The following is a 15,485-nucleotide window of genomic DNA, read 5'->3' as shown; positions in this document are numbered from 1 at the left end:
CACAAGGAATAAACCCTTAGACGTGTCCATGTAAGAAGTGTAGTTCATAAGGAATGCCTAGCAGAATTCAAAAAGAAAGAGGAAAAGTCCAAGATCAAGTGTAAAAAAAAGTAAAAGCAAAAATTGGTTACCAAGAGGAGTGAGACAAGAGTAAGGTTCGGAATAAAGTATCATTGCATCCAGATTTTACTACCATGTTGGTGAATATGTGAATACATGACCTCGCTAGTAATTGCAATCCAACCTTAAACTCTTAGTTATAGTGATGGGAAAGTCTATATTGTTTGAAATGTAGCGTTAAACTATTTGCTACTGTTCAAGTTTCTAATTTGGTAATATAAGGTGCTTGCAGATGGCATTAGTAAAACAATATTTATACTGGCTGATTGGGCTTTGTGCAGCAATCCTTTCCAGCCTTAATAAGAGCTAAGTAAACATTAACATGGTGAATGCTTGATGGGTTTTGATGTTGAATTTTCCTTTTTTTATAGTTGTAGTATGTGACTATCTCCCTCTAAATCCACAAAAACAGATTTTTTGTGATCTTATATTTTATATTAGCTACCAAATCAGTATCAAAAGAATATATACTGTTTTCTACACATTATTTTGCAATTATTATGTGAGTTTTTGTTTTATCTTTGGAGGAGTTCAACATTCTGTACATATTCTAAACTATGTATATATATCCTCATCATTTTCTAAAAAATGTTCCCTCAGGGAGTCCTTAATCATTGTAACATGGTTCCATAAATCATGTCATATGAACATCCAGATGCCCACGGAGGTATTCAACACATATCCAAAAATGTTATTCTTTCCTAATTCCCTCTCACTAATGTGATTACTATACTTTTATTATTGTAAATCAAGAAAAAAATTACTTTAAATCTGTATTACTTTTATACTTTGAGCCAGTGTTTCTGCTGGTTTTGAATGAGTGCACATTTGACTGATTTGTTGCGTCTGAATTGTCAGAGTAAAAGCAGCAGATACAGTAGAGCTTCGCTTGGACTCAGACATGCTGACAGGTAGCGTCCAGGATGTTGCCAACACCTGCCCCTGTCAGTCTCACGCAAGCCCCAGAGCACTCGGTGGAGCAGCATGTGGCTTGTTATCTCTTGCTCCGCCAGGGCATCAGGGCATCTGATGAGCACAAATATTCAACCTCATTCAAAGTGCACTCCTTTGTCCTTAAAAGAAAACAAAGCTCACAAAAATAAGTGACATGTATCAACACTAGGAATTTTTATATTAAATAGTTATTTTGACAAAATGCACCTGAAGAAACTGATTAACTGTTTCACCTGAGGATGATAATTTTGTGGGGGGGACATTGTGTTCATGCTTGTCTTAGCGCTGCAGGCAGGAATTCTTACACAAGTCCTTATTTTCTATTTTTATACTTTTTGCTTAATACCGACTCCACTGTTTTTGCTTCTAAAATATGATCTTTTTATTCATGTCTGAGCAAGTTTAAGGCCCGTATGCCTTAACAGCATCCAAATATGTATGCTGAGATGATGCATATTAAGTGGAAATTGTAGAGTACCGCTGTTGTCATGGCATTGTTATCCTATCACACTTATCTGTCAGGAGTTTTTGGCACTTGTGTGACTGTTTTGTTTGTAATGTCTTGATTGTGTCACGGTTTCTGTCACTAGTATATCTATTTTGTGATCTCATAGCTAGCATAAGCATACGTTTGTGATTCACTCCTTCATGTGGCTGCTACTTAAACTTTGTTAGTCAAGGAGAATGATCAAACTCGAATAACAAGTCCTGCTACATATTATCAACCTACATTATAGTGAAATGTGCAGAGAGATAAGCTGACAACACATAAGTTAATTATTTCTGTTTCATTTTTAAGCCACATCTAAAGAATAATGATGTTTATTTTAAAAGAACTTGAAGTTCAGGGACTTTGACCTCTGAAAAAATACAATGTTATATCTAACAGGGCATATAGTTTTTTTTTATAGAAAAGCCTGTATGCTGATTTCACATGTAACACACTATTTGAGCAGCTCTAACTGTTTGACACACACAGTTTTTTTCCTTATCAGACTATTAGCATCCTTTCAAACTGTGTGAAATGTAATTTCTGGTGGATCAAGGCCCCACCCTATTGTTGGAATTGATCTTTAAACAAAGTAAATAACTTTTTTTGTCATAGTGTGATGTCCTTCAGCTCCCTAATCATCCTTGTTGAATTATGATATTTTGTTTCCAACCGGTTTCCTGCTCTGGTGATATTCTCTCTGGTTTATCAGCCCAGAAGGTTTTGCACAAAAGCATATGGTGTCACTTTTGTTTCACAGCATGTTGCCATTACCCGCAAAAAATGTAGAAGCAGCTGTTGTGTTGTTATTTACCGTCTTGTAAAAAAAGCAGACTAGCCAGACTCAAACAGGTTTGTCCACAAATCTCTTTCTTTCTCGGCCAGCTGAGAGCCACAGGCACATGGGTCATGTCTGCGTGTGCATTTATGGTTTTCTACCCGGATTAGCAAAGCTGGGAAAATGTTCAAAGGTCAGCAAAGACTGTAGAGTATGAGTGGAGTGCAAGGAAGGAGCACAGCGAGAGAAAAGGCTGGCTGGTTCTCAGCAGGAAGTTTAAAGGGCGATGATTAGTCTTCCTCTGATAGCAGAGATCCATGTTTCGCTCTCGGACTGCTGCTGATTTTTTTTATGCTCCTCTTCTCTAGTGTTATATTGGCTCCGCGTCATTGGAATAGTGCTTTTATAGATTGAAAAGGAGCTCTCTGGATGTTTAAAATGCTGTTTGGAGTTCCGGAACTGTCAGTGGATAAGTACTTAAATATTTGACAGCAATGGGGAATGTCTGTGGCTGCGTTCGGGGACCTAAAGAGGAATGCTATGTGGACCCCAAGAAAGCTCCGCTAAGTCCTGGATCTAAAGATCTTAGAGGTCAACGATATTTTCAGAGGAAAAAGAGGAAATCAGAAGATTTAAAGCATACTGAACCTTTGAGGGATTCTCCAGGTGAGGTCGTTTCAAGTGCTCCCTTTGAAACGTCTGAGACTCAGGATGACTCAAAAACCAACTTTAATCAAAGTCAACCAGAGTGTATTAAACCCTCACAGATAGAGAACCAACTAACTCGACAAGGTAGTCTTACTAAAGGTGTAAATATTGAAGAGGTTCCAGTTATAGTCCTCAGAGGTAATGGTGATCCACCACTTGGAACAAAGCTGGCATCTAGTGTCGAGAATCTGTCAACAAACCTTAAAGATGATCACAGTTGCTGGATTTCTGTTGAAAGAAATCTCCATGCTGTTAATGCAACTCCCAGGAGTGTCTCAGCTGAAGACAGTTTGCTCGTAAAGAAAATCCTGCAGCGCCAGCTGAGACGGGCTGTTAGCCTCGGTGCGGTGGAGCACATGTTAGGGACTCTGAATGGTAATGACAAACCTGCGAGCGAGTCACTGTTTGCCAACATGATATGTGACTCTCAAGTGCACAGGAGGAGGAGACATACGACATACACCTGCTCTGGTTGCATGGAGCCTATTCCAGCTTCTACCAAGTCTGTTTCCACCCAACACAAGGTACATTACAATTTGCTATATATATAGTTACCATGGAGGTGATTTGAGACAGGATGAAAATGAAGTGTTACTATAAAAGAAACATTACCTGAAGGGTGTCAGTTAAAGTTAAGGGGGTTGCTACTGATACACTGAAAGTGAATATTTGAATGAGTCCGAAGACTTATGTCTTAATTTCTTGTCACTATTTTAAATTGACCACGTTGACATGTTTTGGTCTTGGTAATTCTGGAACATGTGTCTATGTTTGTATTTTGTCTGAGGAAGGAAAATTCACATGAAAAAAATTCTTAGACATCATCTCTTGGCTCCTCAGTGTGTTGAAATTATCTTATGACCTTGGAGTACAGGGTTTGGCCTCCAGATCATCAACATGTTATCCTTTTTAGTTGTTGGATAATTCTTCAAATTTCACATGATCATATTTATCCCATCAGAAAATAAAATGCATAGAGCCCCAGATTAAGAGTAATTAATAGTCATTTTATCAGATCAACTGTCAAAACTTCCTGCTGTCCTTTGACAACTCTCTGGTCTTGCTTAAAGAGGCTTTGACATGGAACAACTAATCCTGTTGACAGATGTACTATTTAAAAAAACAAAAAATCAACAACAACAACAAAACAACTTTTGATCAAGAAGATCTACAATAGATATGTTTGGTTAGTTGTGCCCAACATCAGGATAAACAAAAATGTTTTGATCAGATGTTTAACTTGTTGTTATGAGATCAAGTTCTAAGTGTTTAATGATACTGTTATCTGTCTCTCCAACTGAAAGTAAAGCTACCATAAAGATTCCAATGTTTATTTCTTTACATGTGTGGAAAGTTACAAAATCCGCTCACATCATCGAATTATTTTCCTCAATGGAACATTATCTGAAAAACACTTCGATGTTGTTTAAATAATATTTTACATCTGCCATGTATGGCTTTTTGCTGTAGTTTATGCATTATTATTATTACAATGATAATTCAACAATCAAAACTGACACTTTTGATTGTTGAATTATCATTGTAATTTATATTTTATATAGTGTTTCTGTAGTTTGGGCTTCTTATAATATTCACACAGTTTCCAAATTGTAAGTCAGTATTGCTTTCATTTTTTAATTTCAGTTTAGTTTTCAGTTCAGTTTATTTTTATAACACCAATTCAGTTTAGATGTCATAAATGTAGTTCAAACTAAGTGCAACCTGTGAGGTGGGACTGCTTATGTCATCGCATGTGCTGTAAAATTGTGATTTTATTATGCAACTCTCAATTGTCAGAGCTATGCTGTTGACATTGATATTGACTCAAGAATATCTAGTTGGTATTTTGTGATCTTATTGTACATACATTTTTAAGTAGAGTCACTCTTATCAGTCTTACAAAGCGTAATCTCATTTCATTTGTTGGGGAGACAATGGTGATTTAAGACAGTGGAAAGTTTTGAAGTTTTATTACATAAAGTTGATCAGAAGAGGTGAGGAGTTTGCATAGAAAACAGAACTGTTAGCTGATGAGTGAAAGACCAAATTTAAATATTGGGACATCAGAATTATTTCTGCTAAAAGCAGGTGATAGTTCAGGTACTGCTGATGTGTTAGTTGTACAATATCTGACAGCCGTGGGAAACATCTGCGGCTGTATTTGGGGACCTAAAGAAGAATGCTTGAACCAGAAAGAACTCCACTTAGTCTTGGATCTAAAAAGCTCAAAGGCTGTCGAAAAATAGGGAAATCTGAACATTCAAAGCCTATTCAACCAAACCAGTTACAACACTATGATTTGTTTTCATTGTAACAGTTTACAGCAAAATTAATTTCATTATACTTTTCTAAACAAATAGATCCAGTTGATATAAAGAAATTGAAACTCTGATCTATTTTCACTAAAGGGTCGAAATATTTTCAATTACATAAACTTAAACCCATCTTAAAATATATATATATTGACACTAATTGTATGTAGCAGTTCATTCAATGGTCTAGGAATTGTCTAGGAAAGACAAAAACAGGGTTATTTCCTCAGCATCAAAAGAACCTTAGGTTATTGGAAACATTAGTTTAGCTAAGTCAGTCAGTGTCGGACTTTCTGCTAATTAGTTAAGGTTCTTTCTGCATGGAACGTCCAACAGCTATACACATAGTAAATGGCAGAAGTTAATGGAGATAAAAAAAAAGTAGCTGTACTGTAGAAAGTAGCAGAATGAGGAAAAGTGATTGTGTCCTCCAGCAGTCCCCGTCTATAGCAGCACATTGATAATAGCTCATAATAACCTCAACCGCTCTAAAAGTCAATTTCATTAATTACTATTAAAAAGGATATCTGCCTTTTAGAAATAGGTAGTTGTTTCTATATGAAAGGAGTAGAACAGCTGCAATTTGAGGGTGAGGTGCTCTGTTGGAAACACATGATTTTTCAATGACCTAATGACTACTTCTGATTTCATACCAAAGTGGGACACATAGAATGGTGTCAAGTGTACAGCATTCAACTGTAAATAATTGGGTCTGTAATATTGCTTATTACTTCTTTCAACAGGTTTAATCAAATGCCAGTAACAAGCGAATAAGAACTTGCAGGACAAACTTCAGTTTAATGAGAGATCATGTGAAAATCTAAACAACTTAAGTTCTTATGACCCAATATCTTTTCATGACCCAGTATTGTTTACTCCCAATACGCTTTTCACATGCAGTAGGATGAAGTTATGAGAAGGATTTTTTTATGATCAACAAGGTTATGCTTGAAAGATGATTAGAGGGTACACCTTGCTCATATTGGATGTGATACCTTTCGCATTAACTACTACTGTATTCTTTTGTTGAATCAATGTGTCTTTGTGTTTAGAATTATTAATCCAAGAATTTGGTTCATATTTACATAACAGTTTTAATCAGTTTCAGCAGATTTGCTTGCTTCTAATCCATGAGGTAAATTTCCTTTGCATTACCAAAGATTTTCAAGGGCCTCATGTGTAAAGCGTCTCGGAGCCCAACAAAAACATGTTGTGCAAAGTTTAATGCAAAACTGCGAATGCATAAATTTAACCTTGTGTTAAAGTGTATGGCAATCTTTGCAGACTTTTTACCTGCTGTGAGAATTTGCAGCAATCTTAAAAACTTTTAAAATCATTAATAAAAGCTAAGAAGCAGTAGAGGGGGTGTTCAGAAGTCTGGCTGGCCTAATTGTACATGATGATGGATGAAATATTTCCTTGTTTATATTGTATAGTGTCCCAGAGGGACACTAATGAGTGTGCATCTCTGTTGGTCATTTGACAGTTACGCTGAGTGGTCCCCATGACAGCCACACCTGCATGCCTGAGATAATAGATATGCATTTGATCACAATTTGAATCGAGGAGCTTATTTCAAAACCGCACTTTTATAAAGGGATGTGATATGTAAATGTACTTTTATAAGTAGGAAGCATTTTCATAACAAAGTTGTGCGTGTATTTGTGATGCACAAAAGTGTCTCCAAAATGGCACATTGGTCGGTGTGAATCAGGATGCTTTTACAGACGCTGTAATAGTAACTATAACAACTCTGGTATGTTTTTTAGATATGTTTTTATTTGAGTATGTATTTTTCAACACTTCATTATTTGTCTTATTTGGCCTGAGTTTCATTTCAACATTGAGTGTAGCCTATCTCTCTTGTTCATGTGATTTCTTTGTTCATGATAGAAAAATTGGATTATATTCACATCTTAATGTTTTGATAAAGATTACAGCGATAACCATTAATAGATCAGCTCAATGAAACAGTAGATAGAACCTTTCGTTCTTCCTACAAATTTTGTAGAGCCAAACGGAGCCAGAGTATTTTAGTTTTAGGTGGTTTATTTAATGTTTTGCTGATATCATCCAGTAAGTCATCAGTTGGCTAATATATCTTAGATACATGTATGTAGACAAAGTCTGTCTGTGACACGCTTACAGTATCGATGTCATGGTTACTGTGACACATGGTGAGAGAGTTCCCAGGTAATCATACAATTTTACATATTGATTTTTAGGTAAGCATTGCATTGTCACCAGTTTCACCAACTACCTTTTATTGATGTGGAAATGTAAAGTAAAGCTGTGCAGCGGCACATGCATACAGAGTTTTATACATTCTGCTTTACAGTAGGTTTGAGATGCTGCCAACTAACTGCTCTTTCTATATGAGGCCCCAGGTGACTACGGTACAGTGTGGATTGAGCTCATTGCAATAATTGAGGGTATACTCAATAATGAGGGTGTACTCATGCCTTTATGTTGCCTACACCAAATTCTGACACAACCCTGAAATCAAAACATGTTGTGCAAAGCAACTTGACCCTAGGCTATTATCATCTAATTTTGGTGAGTCTGTGTGAATTGTAGCCTCTGTTTCCCATCCTTTGAATATGGGATCAATGTTCCTGTCTTCTTTTACTACCGTCACCCAACTGCTTTAAGTTTTGTTGTGTTACACTCCATAGTGTAATGACTGGTTGTTTGAATTGATAATTTCCTTGTTAAATGAGTTTCCTCTGAGTTTCAAACTTAACAAGACTTTCTCGTTTACACAATGAACCTTTTTTGACAAGCTGTTGTTTCTGTTACAACTGGTTCCTGATGGTGTATGTTTTCATTGACCGTTATACATTTTGCCACAAACTTGTAGTAATAAACAGGAAGAGCCTTTGTCCAACAAGATCATCTCTCCAGTATTGAGCCCCTTTCAGCACATATATCCGATAGTAATTGTCTAAGGACTCTAATCAGCTCATAAGTCAGTCATCATCATTGGCCAGGGAAACTTGGTGATCTCTGAAAACACATTCCTTCCTAATTCTCTCATTTTCAACATCCAACAGTGTCGATAAGTGTATTGGGCAACCTTATGCACAAGTCTTACAACGGTGTTGTGTTGCCCTAATGTTTACAACAATCAATACAAATGCCCAACTCCTTGTCAAAATGTATGTGTTATATGTGGTACAGTCTCACATGACGACTTTGATGGTGACCAAATGTTTAAACAATGTTCAGATTTTGATGGGAATTTTAAAGTGGCTTATAGGCCTTTTTGTTTGTAGGAGGGGCCCTCAAGTATATATTTATATATATATTTATATCACACTCCGTTTTTTAATTCTTAGAATTTCAACCTATGATAAAAGTTTAATATGATGTGAAATTGAATGTCCGATATAAAATTATGGTGTAGTGCTAAAATTCCCAACCTCACCTTGACCCCATTTCCCCCTACCTCTAAAATAAGCATACACATGCGTCAGAGGGACCAAACATTTTCCCACCAAGCAAGTTTTTTATAGTTTGCAACCATTACATGAAAAGTAATGTGCACACATTTCAAACACCGTTTTATTGTGCATTCATGCTTTATAAATAGGACCCCTTAACAGTCAGTGTCAACAATTCTGTTCAGGGCAGAATCACTGCAGGGAAATTGCAGTCATTTTTTGTTACAGATTTAACATGGAATAGTAAAATCAGTAAAGTGGAATGCATTGAAGTTTAGATGGAACTTTTTGACCCTTATCTGCTTCTTACTATACGTAAACATCTTCTTGTTGTATTTTTTAAAAACACCATTCTCCCATTCTTTACTGTTGTAGATCTCAGACATTCATGTCACAGGGGAGTCCGATGACATGACAGCCAAGGAGAGACTACTGCTCTGGTCCAAACAGACAACAGATGGCTATGTAGGTGTACGGTGTGACAATTTCACAACTTCCTGGAGGGATGGGAGGCTATTCAATGCCATCATTCACAAATACAGGTAAAGTCTCACCAAACAGTGTTTGATAATAATAGGGTTTATATTTCTATAATACTACTAATAATCATTAGTTTTAAAGAATAACAATATTGAGACTATTTCACAAAGGCTTGATCTTTTAACCTTTTACCTTTTTCCAAATCTTGTTTTTTCAGTGCTAATTAATAGTTTCCAGGCATGAACCATCTCATAATACTTTATGCACTCTGTCTCTTTTTCTTTCTCTTTCTCCCCTTAGGCCAGATCTAGTTGACATGAGCCGTGTGTCGACGCAGACCAACCGCTCCAATCTAGAGCAGGCGTTTACTGTAGCTGAACAGTTGGGGGTGGCCAGGCTGCTCGACCCTGAGGGTAAGAGAGCTATTTGAAGTGGGCTTTGTGCACTGGTTAATAAAACCTGTACATCTTTGTGTTGTAAATTATTCAATCTTTAAATTAGGCTTTGAGTTTGGTGAGAAGATTTAGATTATAATGTTCTTAAATAATGACCCCCTCCTAGCCACCAAAGAGGGCATAGTTTTTGTCAGCATCTCATTAACTCTTTGTATTTTCTGTTTTCTTTATTCAAACTTTGCCTATCAGACGTAGATGTTCAGTCACCAGATGAAAAGTCTGTCATTACATACGTCTCAACTCTGTATGACGCCTTCCCCAAAGTACCAGATGGTGTTGATGGAATAAGTCCTAATGTAAGTCAATGGTATTGACACAAAGGGAAAAAAGTGCTGTCAGCTGCTTGATTGATGATGACAATTTGTTTTTTCACAGGATGTTGATATTAAGTGGGTGGAGTACCAGAACATGATCAAATACCTCAGCCAGTGGATAAAACACAATGTGGAAATTATGTCTGATAGATCTTTCCCCAACAATCCTGTGGAACTTAAGGTTTGAGTCTCTGTATTTACACACTTTACAATCAGAATCAGAAAAAAAAGCTTGATTGACAGGTTTTATAATTTGTTTTTGCAAATATAATGAGTTTTCTTTTATGGAAAGTAACTGAGGTAGTATACCGAGTAAGATAAACAAATGCAGGCTATATGAATACTTTTAGGGCTGCATTTTGGTTCAGTTGGTAACAGTGTTGCCTTGCAGTAAAAAGGAGTTAGTTTTCCCTGTGCATGCAGAGGTTTTCTCCTACTGCTCTGTTGTCCTCCACAGTCCAAATACATAACTTTAGGGTTAATGGATCTCTCTAAATTGGCCTCAGAGAGGCAACTATGTATGCATGCATAATTTTTTTTTGCCCTGTGCAACCTGCAGGGTTTACTATGCAACTTTGCATGGATAAGTGGGTATAAACTAAAAAAGAATAGTTGTATTGGTATTTTTACTGTACATAATATTTGTTTAACAGAAGCTCACAGCATCCAACAAAATATATTGCAAATCAGTCTTAACTGCCTGCTGCAGTGTGATTCTCTGAAACAGAGACTCAAAGTGTAATGGTGAATTATAGAAAGCAGCAGCATCCATCTGCTGCAAGATATTGATATCTTCTAACAGTATTGGAGATTCCTAAGGGATATGTGGAGATGGGTGTGGTGGTAAAGGGTTATATCGTCAAAGTTGCCTTAAAAGTGTTCTTTTCCTGCAGAAACAGAAAACAAGCAACCGTTTATAATTGATTTTATGTCTTCCTCACAGGCACTTTATACACAGTATCTGCATTTCAAAGAACATGAAATACCACTTAAAGAAAATGAGAAAACAAAAATCCAAAATCTCTACAGAATGCTAGAGGTATGTAAAATACACACACACACACACAAAACAAAACTTCCTAATAATTTCATACCATTTTTTTATTGTATCTCAGACTGATGACATGTCTGGTTTTGCTCTGGGTGTCACAGATGTGGATCGAGTTCGGACGTATCCAGCTACCCCCGGGTCATCATCCAAATGATGTTGAGAAGGAATGGGGTAAATTAATTGTTGCCATGCTGGAGAGAGAAAAGAGCCTACGGCCTGAACTGGAAAGGTATGAAAAGGCACTTATATTTTCTTTACCTGACCCAGATTTCTTAAAAGTCTATTCTCTAAAGTTTAACATTTGTGAATTACTCAAATGTCAGGTTTTAGAGACAAAACTATATTGCTTCAGAGAGGTACGAAAACCACAAAATGTTTTACTAATGTGCTGCTTTTTAAATAGAAGTACTCTTCACAATAACACATTGCTCTGTAAGGTTGTATCACAGGCAGATGCTCCTGTATCATATTACAACTCTGTTAATGTCTTTACTGAAACTGGATACATAGGGTTCTTCCAGACGCCATTGTTTGATTTTAGAAATCCCCTGATATTTTGCCGTCAGATGGTCTCTGTAAAGCTGATACATTGGTAGGAGTAAACATAGATTCAAGTAAACCAGTACTCACAATTTATAAATATTAATATATAATGTAATACGGTTATTAACAAAACTTATTGCAAACAGACAATATGCATGATGTTTATGTTAAACTAAAAAAAATGATATTTGATTTTTCTCATTTTATCTTACAAATCTAGGAGTAGAATACAATGTTAAGTTTATAGTCCAAATGATGGGAGTGAGGCTGTAAAAATAAAATTAAAGGCTTTTTACTGCTATTTTCATCACATGAATATAATGAAAAGCAAAAATATTAGTACTCCTTTTTTGTCAAATCTTGTCATATTACACCAAACCTAAACATTCTATTGAAATGTATTGGATGCACCAATATCCAACATTAATATATAGAAATCTGAACATTTGCATGCAGCTCTGTGGTTTAGCTATTGTGGAGCTGTACTTTGGCCCAGAGTTGTTAGGTCAAAAGCAAAAGCCGCAACCAGAAGCAAAAGCCACAACATAAAAATGAAAGCTCCAACATAAAAACAAAAGCTGCAATATAAAAACAAAAGCTGGAACATAAAAAAATGATGCAGTTTATTTATATTGATGTGTATGGTCCGGATCACTGATTCAGACACCTGAGTGCGACAGACCATTTATTACAGCAAGCAATGCATGATCTTTGGATGAGCAGAAGCACTGTTGTTGCAGGTTGTGTGACTTCCTTCATGGCTTTTTTTTTTCTGTTGTGGCTTTTGTTTTGGACCTGACACCTCTGGGCCACAATAGATCTGCGTTTTGCTACAATAAGAAGGGCGAGTCTTTTTTTTCCAGCACACCAGGTTTAAAGTACTAATACTTTTTACTATTGATTTAACCTGGACCTTTGTTTTTCAAACATTTTCAAAACCATGATATGATCCAAGGAACTAAGTAGATATATGAGAAGTAGAATGGATAAATTACTCAGATTAAATCAAGATGATTTAATTGAAATCTTCAAATTACGTAACGTATCCACGAGAGATAATTCTTATACTATCCTCGATATAAACTTGAGTGTTAGATTTTCCAAAATCCTAGTTGGAAATAAAATAACTGAACCTCTGTTTGTAAATATGTTTCTTTAGAGTCTGAATATTTTAAATGAAGAAAAAAAAAACATTATTCTTATACAGGGTTAAAAGTAGCTATTAGCAACAGGGTGGTTAGCCAGTTCCTTATTTATATGGAGTCGGTGTTTTGTGTTCATTCCATCTATTCAGTTTGGTCTTGCTTCCAACATAAATGCAGCATCTGCTCTGGGTGTGGCGATATGCGGATGATTGGCTTGGGTTTTTACACTGCTGCTAACCATGAAGGTGTTATGCCCTAACCTGTTGTTTAATTTCCATCCACTGAGGAGTCGTATCATATTTCAGGGTGGGATTCTTTACACACCCCTCGCCTGGCTGGAGGGCTATAAATATTAGAAAGCTTTAAGCCGTTCAGGGAGTTCTTTCTAATAATGCTTACTGTGAGTTTGCGTGCTTTGGTTGTGAATCCTGAGGGGTAGATTTAGTTAGTGGTCGGCTGTTACCGTAATGCCTACTTAAAGGGTAAAGTAAGATGGCATATTTGAGCAGGACCTCTACTTTTAGCAACAGTAGCTTTAATACAAGTTTCGGCTCCTGTGACAGCATCCTAACTGAGCCATTTCAGATTAACAACTCGGTATTTCTCAATAACAACCTCGCATATGGATCCAGGTGAAATCGTTTTGTTCTATTTTTTCTATTGTTCTATTTTTTCTATTTTTATAATCTTTTTAAATTACAAACCATAACCTGCAAATTTCAAAATGTTTTTCAGGCTTGAGATGTTGCAGCAGATTGCCAACAGAGTCCAGAGGGACTGTGTTAATGGAGAAGACAGGCTGGCCTTGGCGAAATCAGCCCTACAGTCTGTATGTGTTTTTTTTTTGTAAAAGCATATTTTGATAGAAACTGTACTGAAATTCTCATTCGATGTACAAATATGTTTTTATCACCTTTTAAGGATACAAAACGTCTGGAGTCGGGGATTCAGTTCATTAACGAGGCTGAGGTTGCAGGCTACCTGCTGGAGTGTGAGAACATCCTCAGACAACAAGTGGTTGATATCCAAATCCTCCTGGAGGGGAAATTCCCGTTTGCAGATCAGCTTGTTCAGAGGTACAAAGATAAAAATCCTGGTTCACAAATTATACGCTGTGTTTGGAAATGTAACACTGTGAATACATTATAATTATTCAAATTGACCATGGTTATTAAAATCAGACTTTGCCAATTTAATTGTATAACAAAAGAGTTTGGTTCCAGCTCTCATCTCTCACATTATATCAACATTTGTTTTATATATATCAAAATACTCAGAGGAAATCAAATAGAGATAATTAGCATTATGATTATTAGCACAGTGTTTTAATACTTGCATATTGCAGGCCTGAATGCTCTACTACAGAAAAACATATTAATATTATGATTATTAGTGAAAAAACAAAATTAAGTTAATCAATAATATTAACAGGTATATGGTACAGCATGGCTGTCAATAAGCGCGTAACTGTTTTTCTCCCACTTTTTTAGGGTCTCCAGACTACGGGATGATCTATTGGCCCTCAGAGCAGAGTGCTCTGCTGTTTACAGCAAAGGTCGCACTCTAACAACAGAGCAAACCAAGCGGATGATTTCAGGCATAACTCAGAGCCTCAACTCTGGGTTCTCACAGAGCATCAACGACAGCTTAACCTCAGATATGTCGCCATCGCTTACCTCAGGGGGCTTAGGTACCCCTGGGTCCACATTCACCTCTGGCTTTCCTTCAAGCCTCACCCCATCATTGACCTCCTCTTTGACTCCTTCTCTGACGCCCAGTCTGCCACCTACTGTCCCGAGCTACATGGGAAGCGATGGTGGCATGGAGCCAGGTAACCTCATGCATCTAAAGCACATGCAGATCAGGAAACCCCTGATGAAATCATCTCTGGCAGACCCCAGCATGACGGAGGAGGAGGTTAACCTTAAATATGTGCAGGACCTCCTAAACTGGGTGGAGGAGATGCAGGTGAGTATTTTCAGTTCTTTTCTTTTCGCTGGCTGTAGGCATAAATCTTTGAATCACTTTATTTGTTGTTTTTCTCCTTAGTTGCAACTAGAGCGCTCAGATTGGGGTACTGATTTGCCCAGTGTGGAAATGCACTTAGTCAACCACAAGAGCGTGCATAGAGCCATTGAAGAATTTCAAACAAGTCTGAAAGATGCACGACTGAGTGAAGTAAGGGTTTTATTTTCTTTTTTACTTTAGCATTGATGGTTTGGCATGATTTTGTTTTTATTTATCCAAATATCTGTTTTTTTTTTCAGATTCAGATGAGCATGCCGCTGAAGCTGACATATTCAGAGAAATTAAACAAACTTGGAAAGCAGTACGAGCAGCTGTTGGTGAGTACGTCTCTAGAGCTTAGCTCATTTTTAATTTCTTTTTATTTTAAGGTTGGAGTCTGATTGTTGTTGAACATTTCAGAACTCATCAGGAGAGCGGCAGAATCACCTGGAGAGCCTTCATGACTTTGTGTCACAGGCAACTCAAGAACTCATCTGGCTAAATGAGAAAGAGGAAGAGGAGGTCGCGTTCGACTGGAGTGATCGCAACAGTAACATCTCACAGAAAAGAGACTACCATGCTGTAAGCCGTCTCTGTTTTGTTAGGATTTTTTATAAAAAAAAACAAGAAGAAAAGCTGTCTTATAGTCAATAATCTCTATGTGCATGAGTAGTACCTTGAATGA

The 15,485-nt window shown here is 36.8% G+C and overlaps 1 protein-coding gene across 2 annotated transcripts in view; it reads left to right on the top strand.

Annotated features, from left to right (window-relative positions):
* dst (dystonin) overlaps positions 1-15,485 on the top strand; it is a 130,676-nt gene that overhangs the window by 44,027 nt on the left and 71,164 nt on the right. For both annotated transcript variants that reach the window (XM_038296257.1, XM_038296256.1), the window contains 12 exons: positions 9,181-9,347; positions 9,586-9,698; positions 9,930-10,036; positions 10,116-10,235; positions 10,998-11,093; positions 11,207-11,334; positions 13,529-13,622; positions 13,715-13,869; positions 14,284-14,761; positions 14,843-14,971; positions 15,061-15,138; positions 15,221-15,382. In XM_038296257.1, coding sequence (XP_038152185.1) covers positions 9,181-9,347; positions 9,586-9,698; positions 9,930-10,036; positions 10,116-10,235; positions 10,998-11,093; positions 11,207-11,334; positions 13,529-13,622; positions 13,715-13,869; positions 14,284-14,761; positions 14,843-14,971; positions 15,061-15,138; positions 15,221-15,382 — 1,827 coding nt within the window. The remainder of the gene's footprint in view (positions 1-9,180; positions 9,348-9,585; positions 9,699-9,929; positions 10,037-10,115; positions 10,236-10,997; positions 11,094-11,206; positions 11,335-13,528; positions 13,623-13,714; positions 13,870-14,283; positions 14,762-14,842; positions 14,972-15,060; positions 15,139-15,220; positions 15,383-15,485) is intronic.

This window comes from Cyprinodon tularosa, unplaced genomic scaffold, assembly GCF_016077235.1.
Source record: "Cyprinodon tularosa strain WSP-4 unplaced genomic scaffold, ASM1607723v1 ctg37, whole genome shotgun sequence".
Taxonomy (NCBI): domain Eukaryota; kingdom Metazoa; phylum Chordata; class Actinopteri; order Cyprinodontiformes; family Cyprinodontidae; genus Cyprinodon; species Cyprinodon tularosa.
The sequence above is the reverse complement of the archived record's forward strand: the minus strand, read 5'-3'. Positions and strand labels throughout refer to the sequence as shown.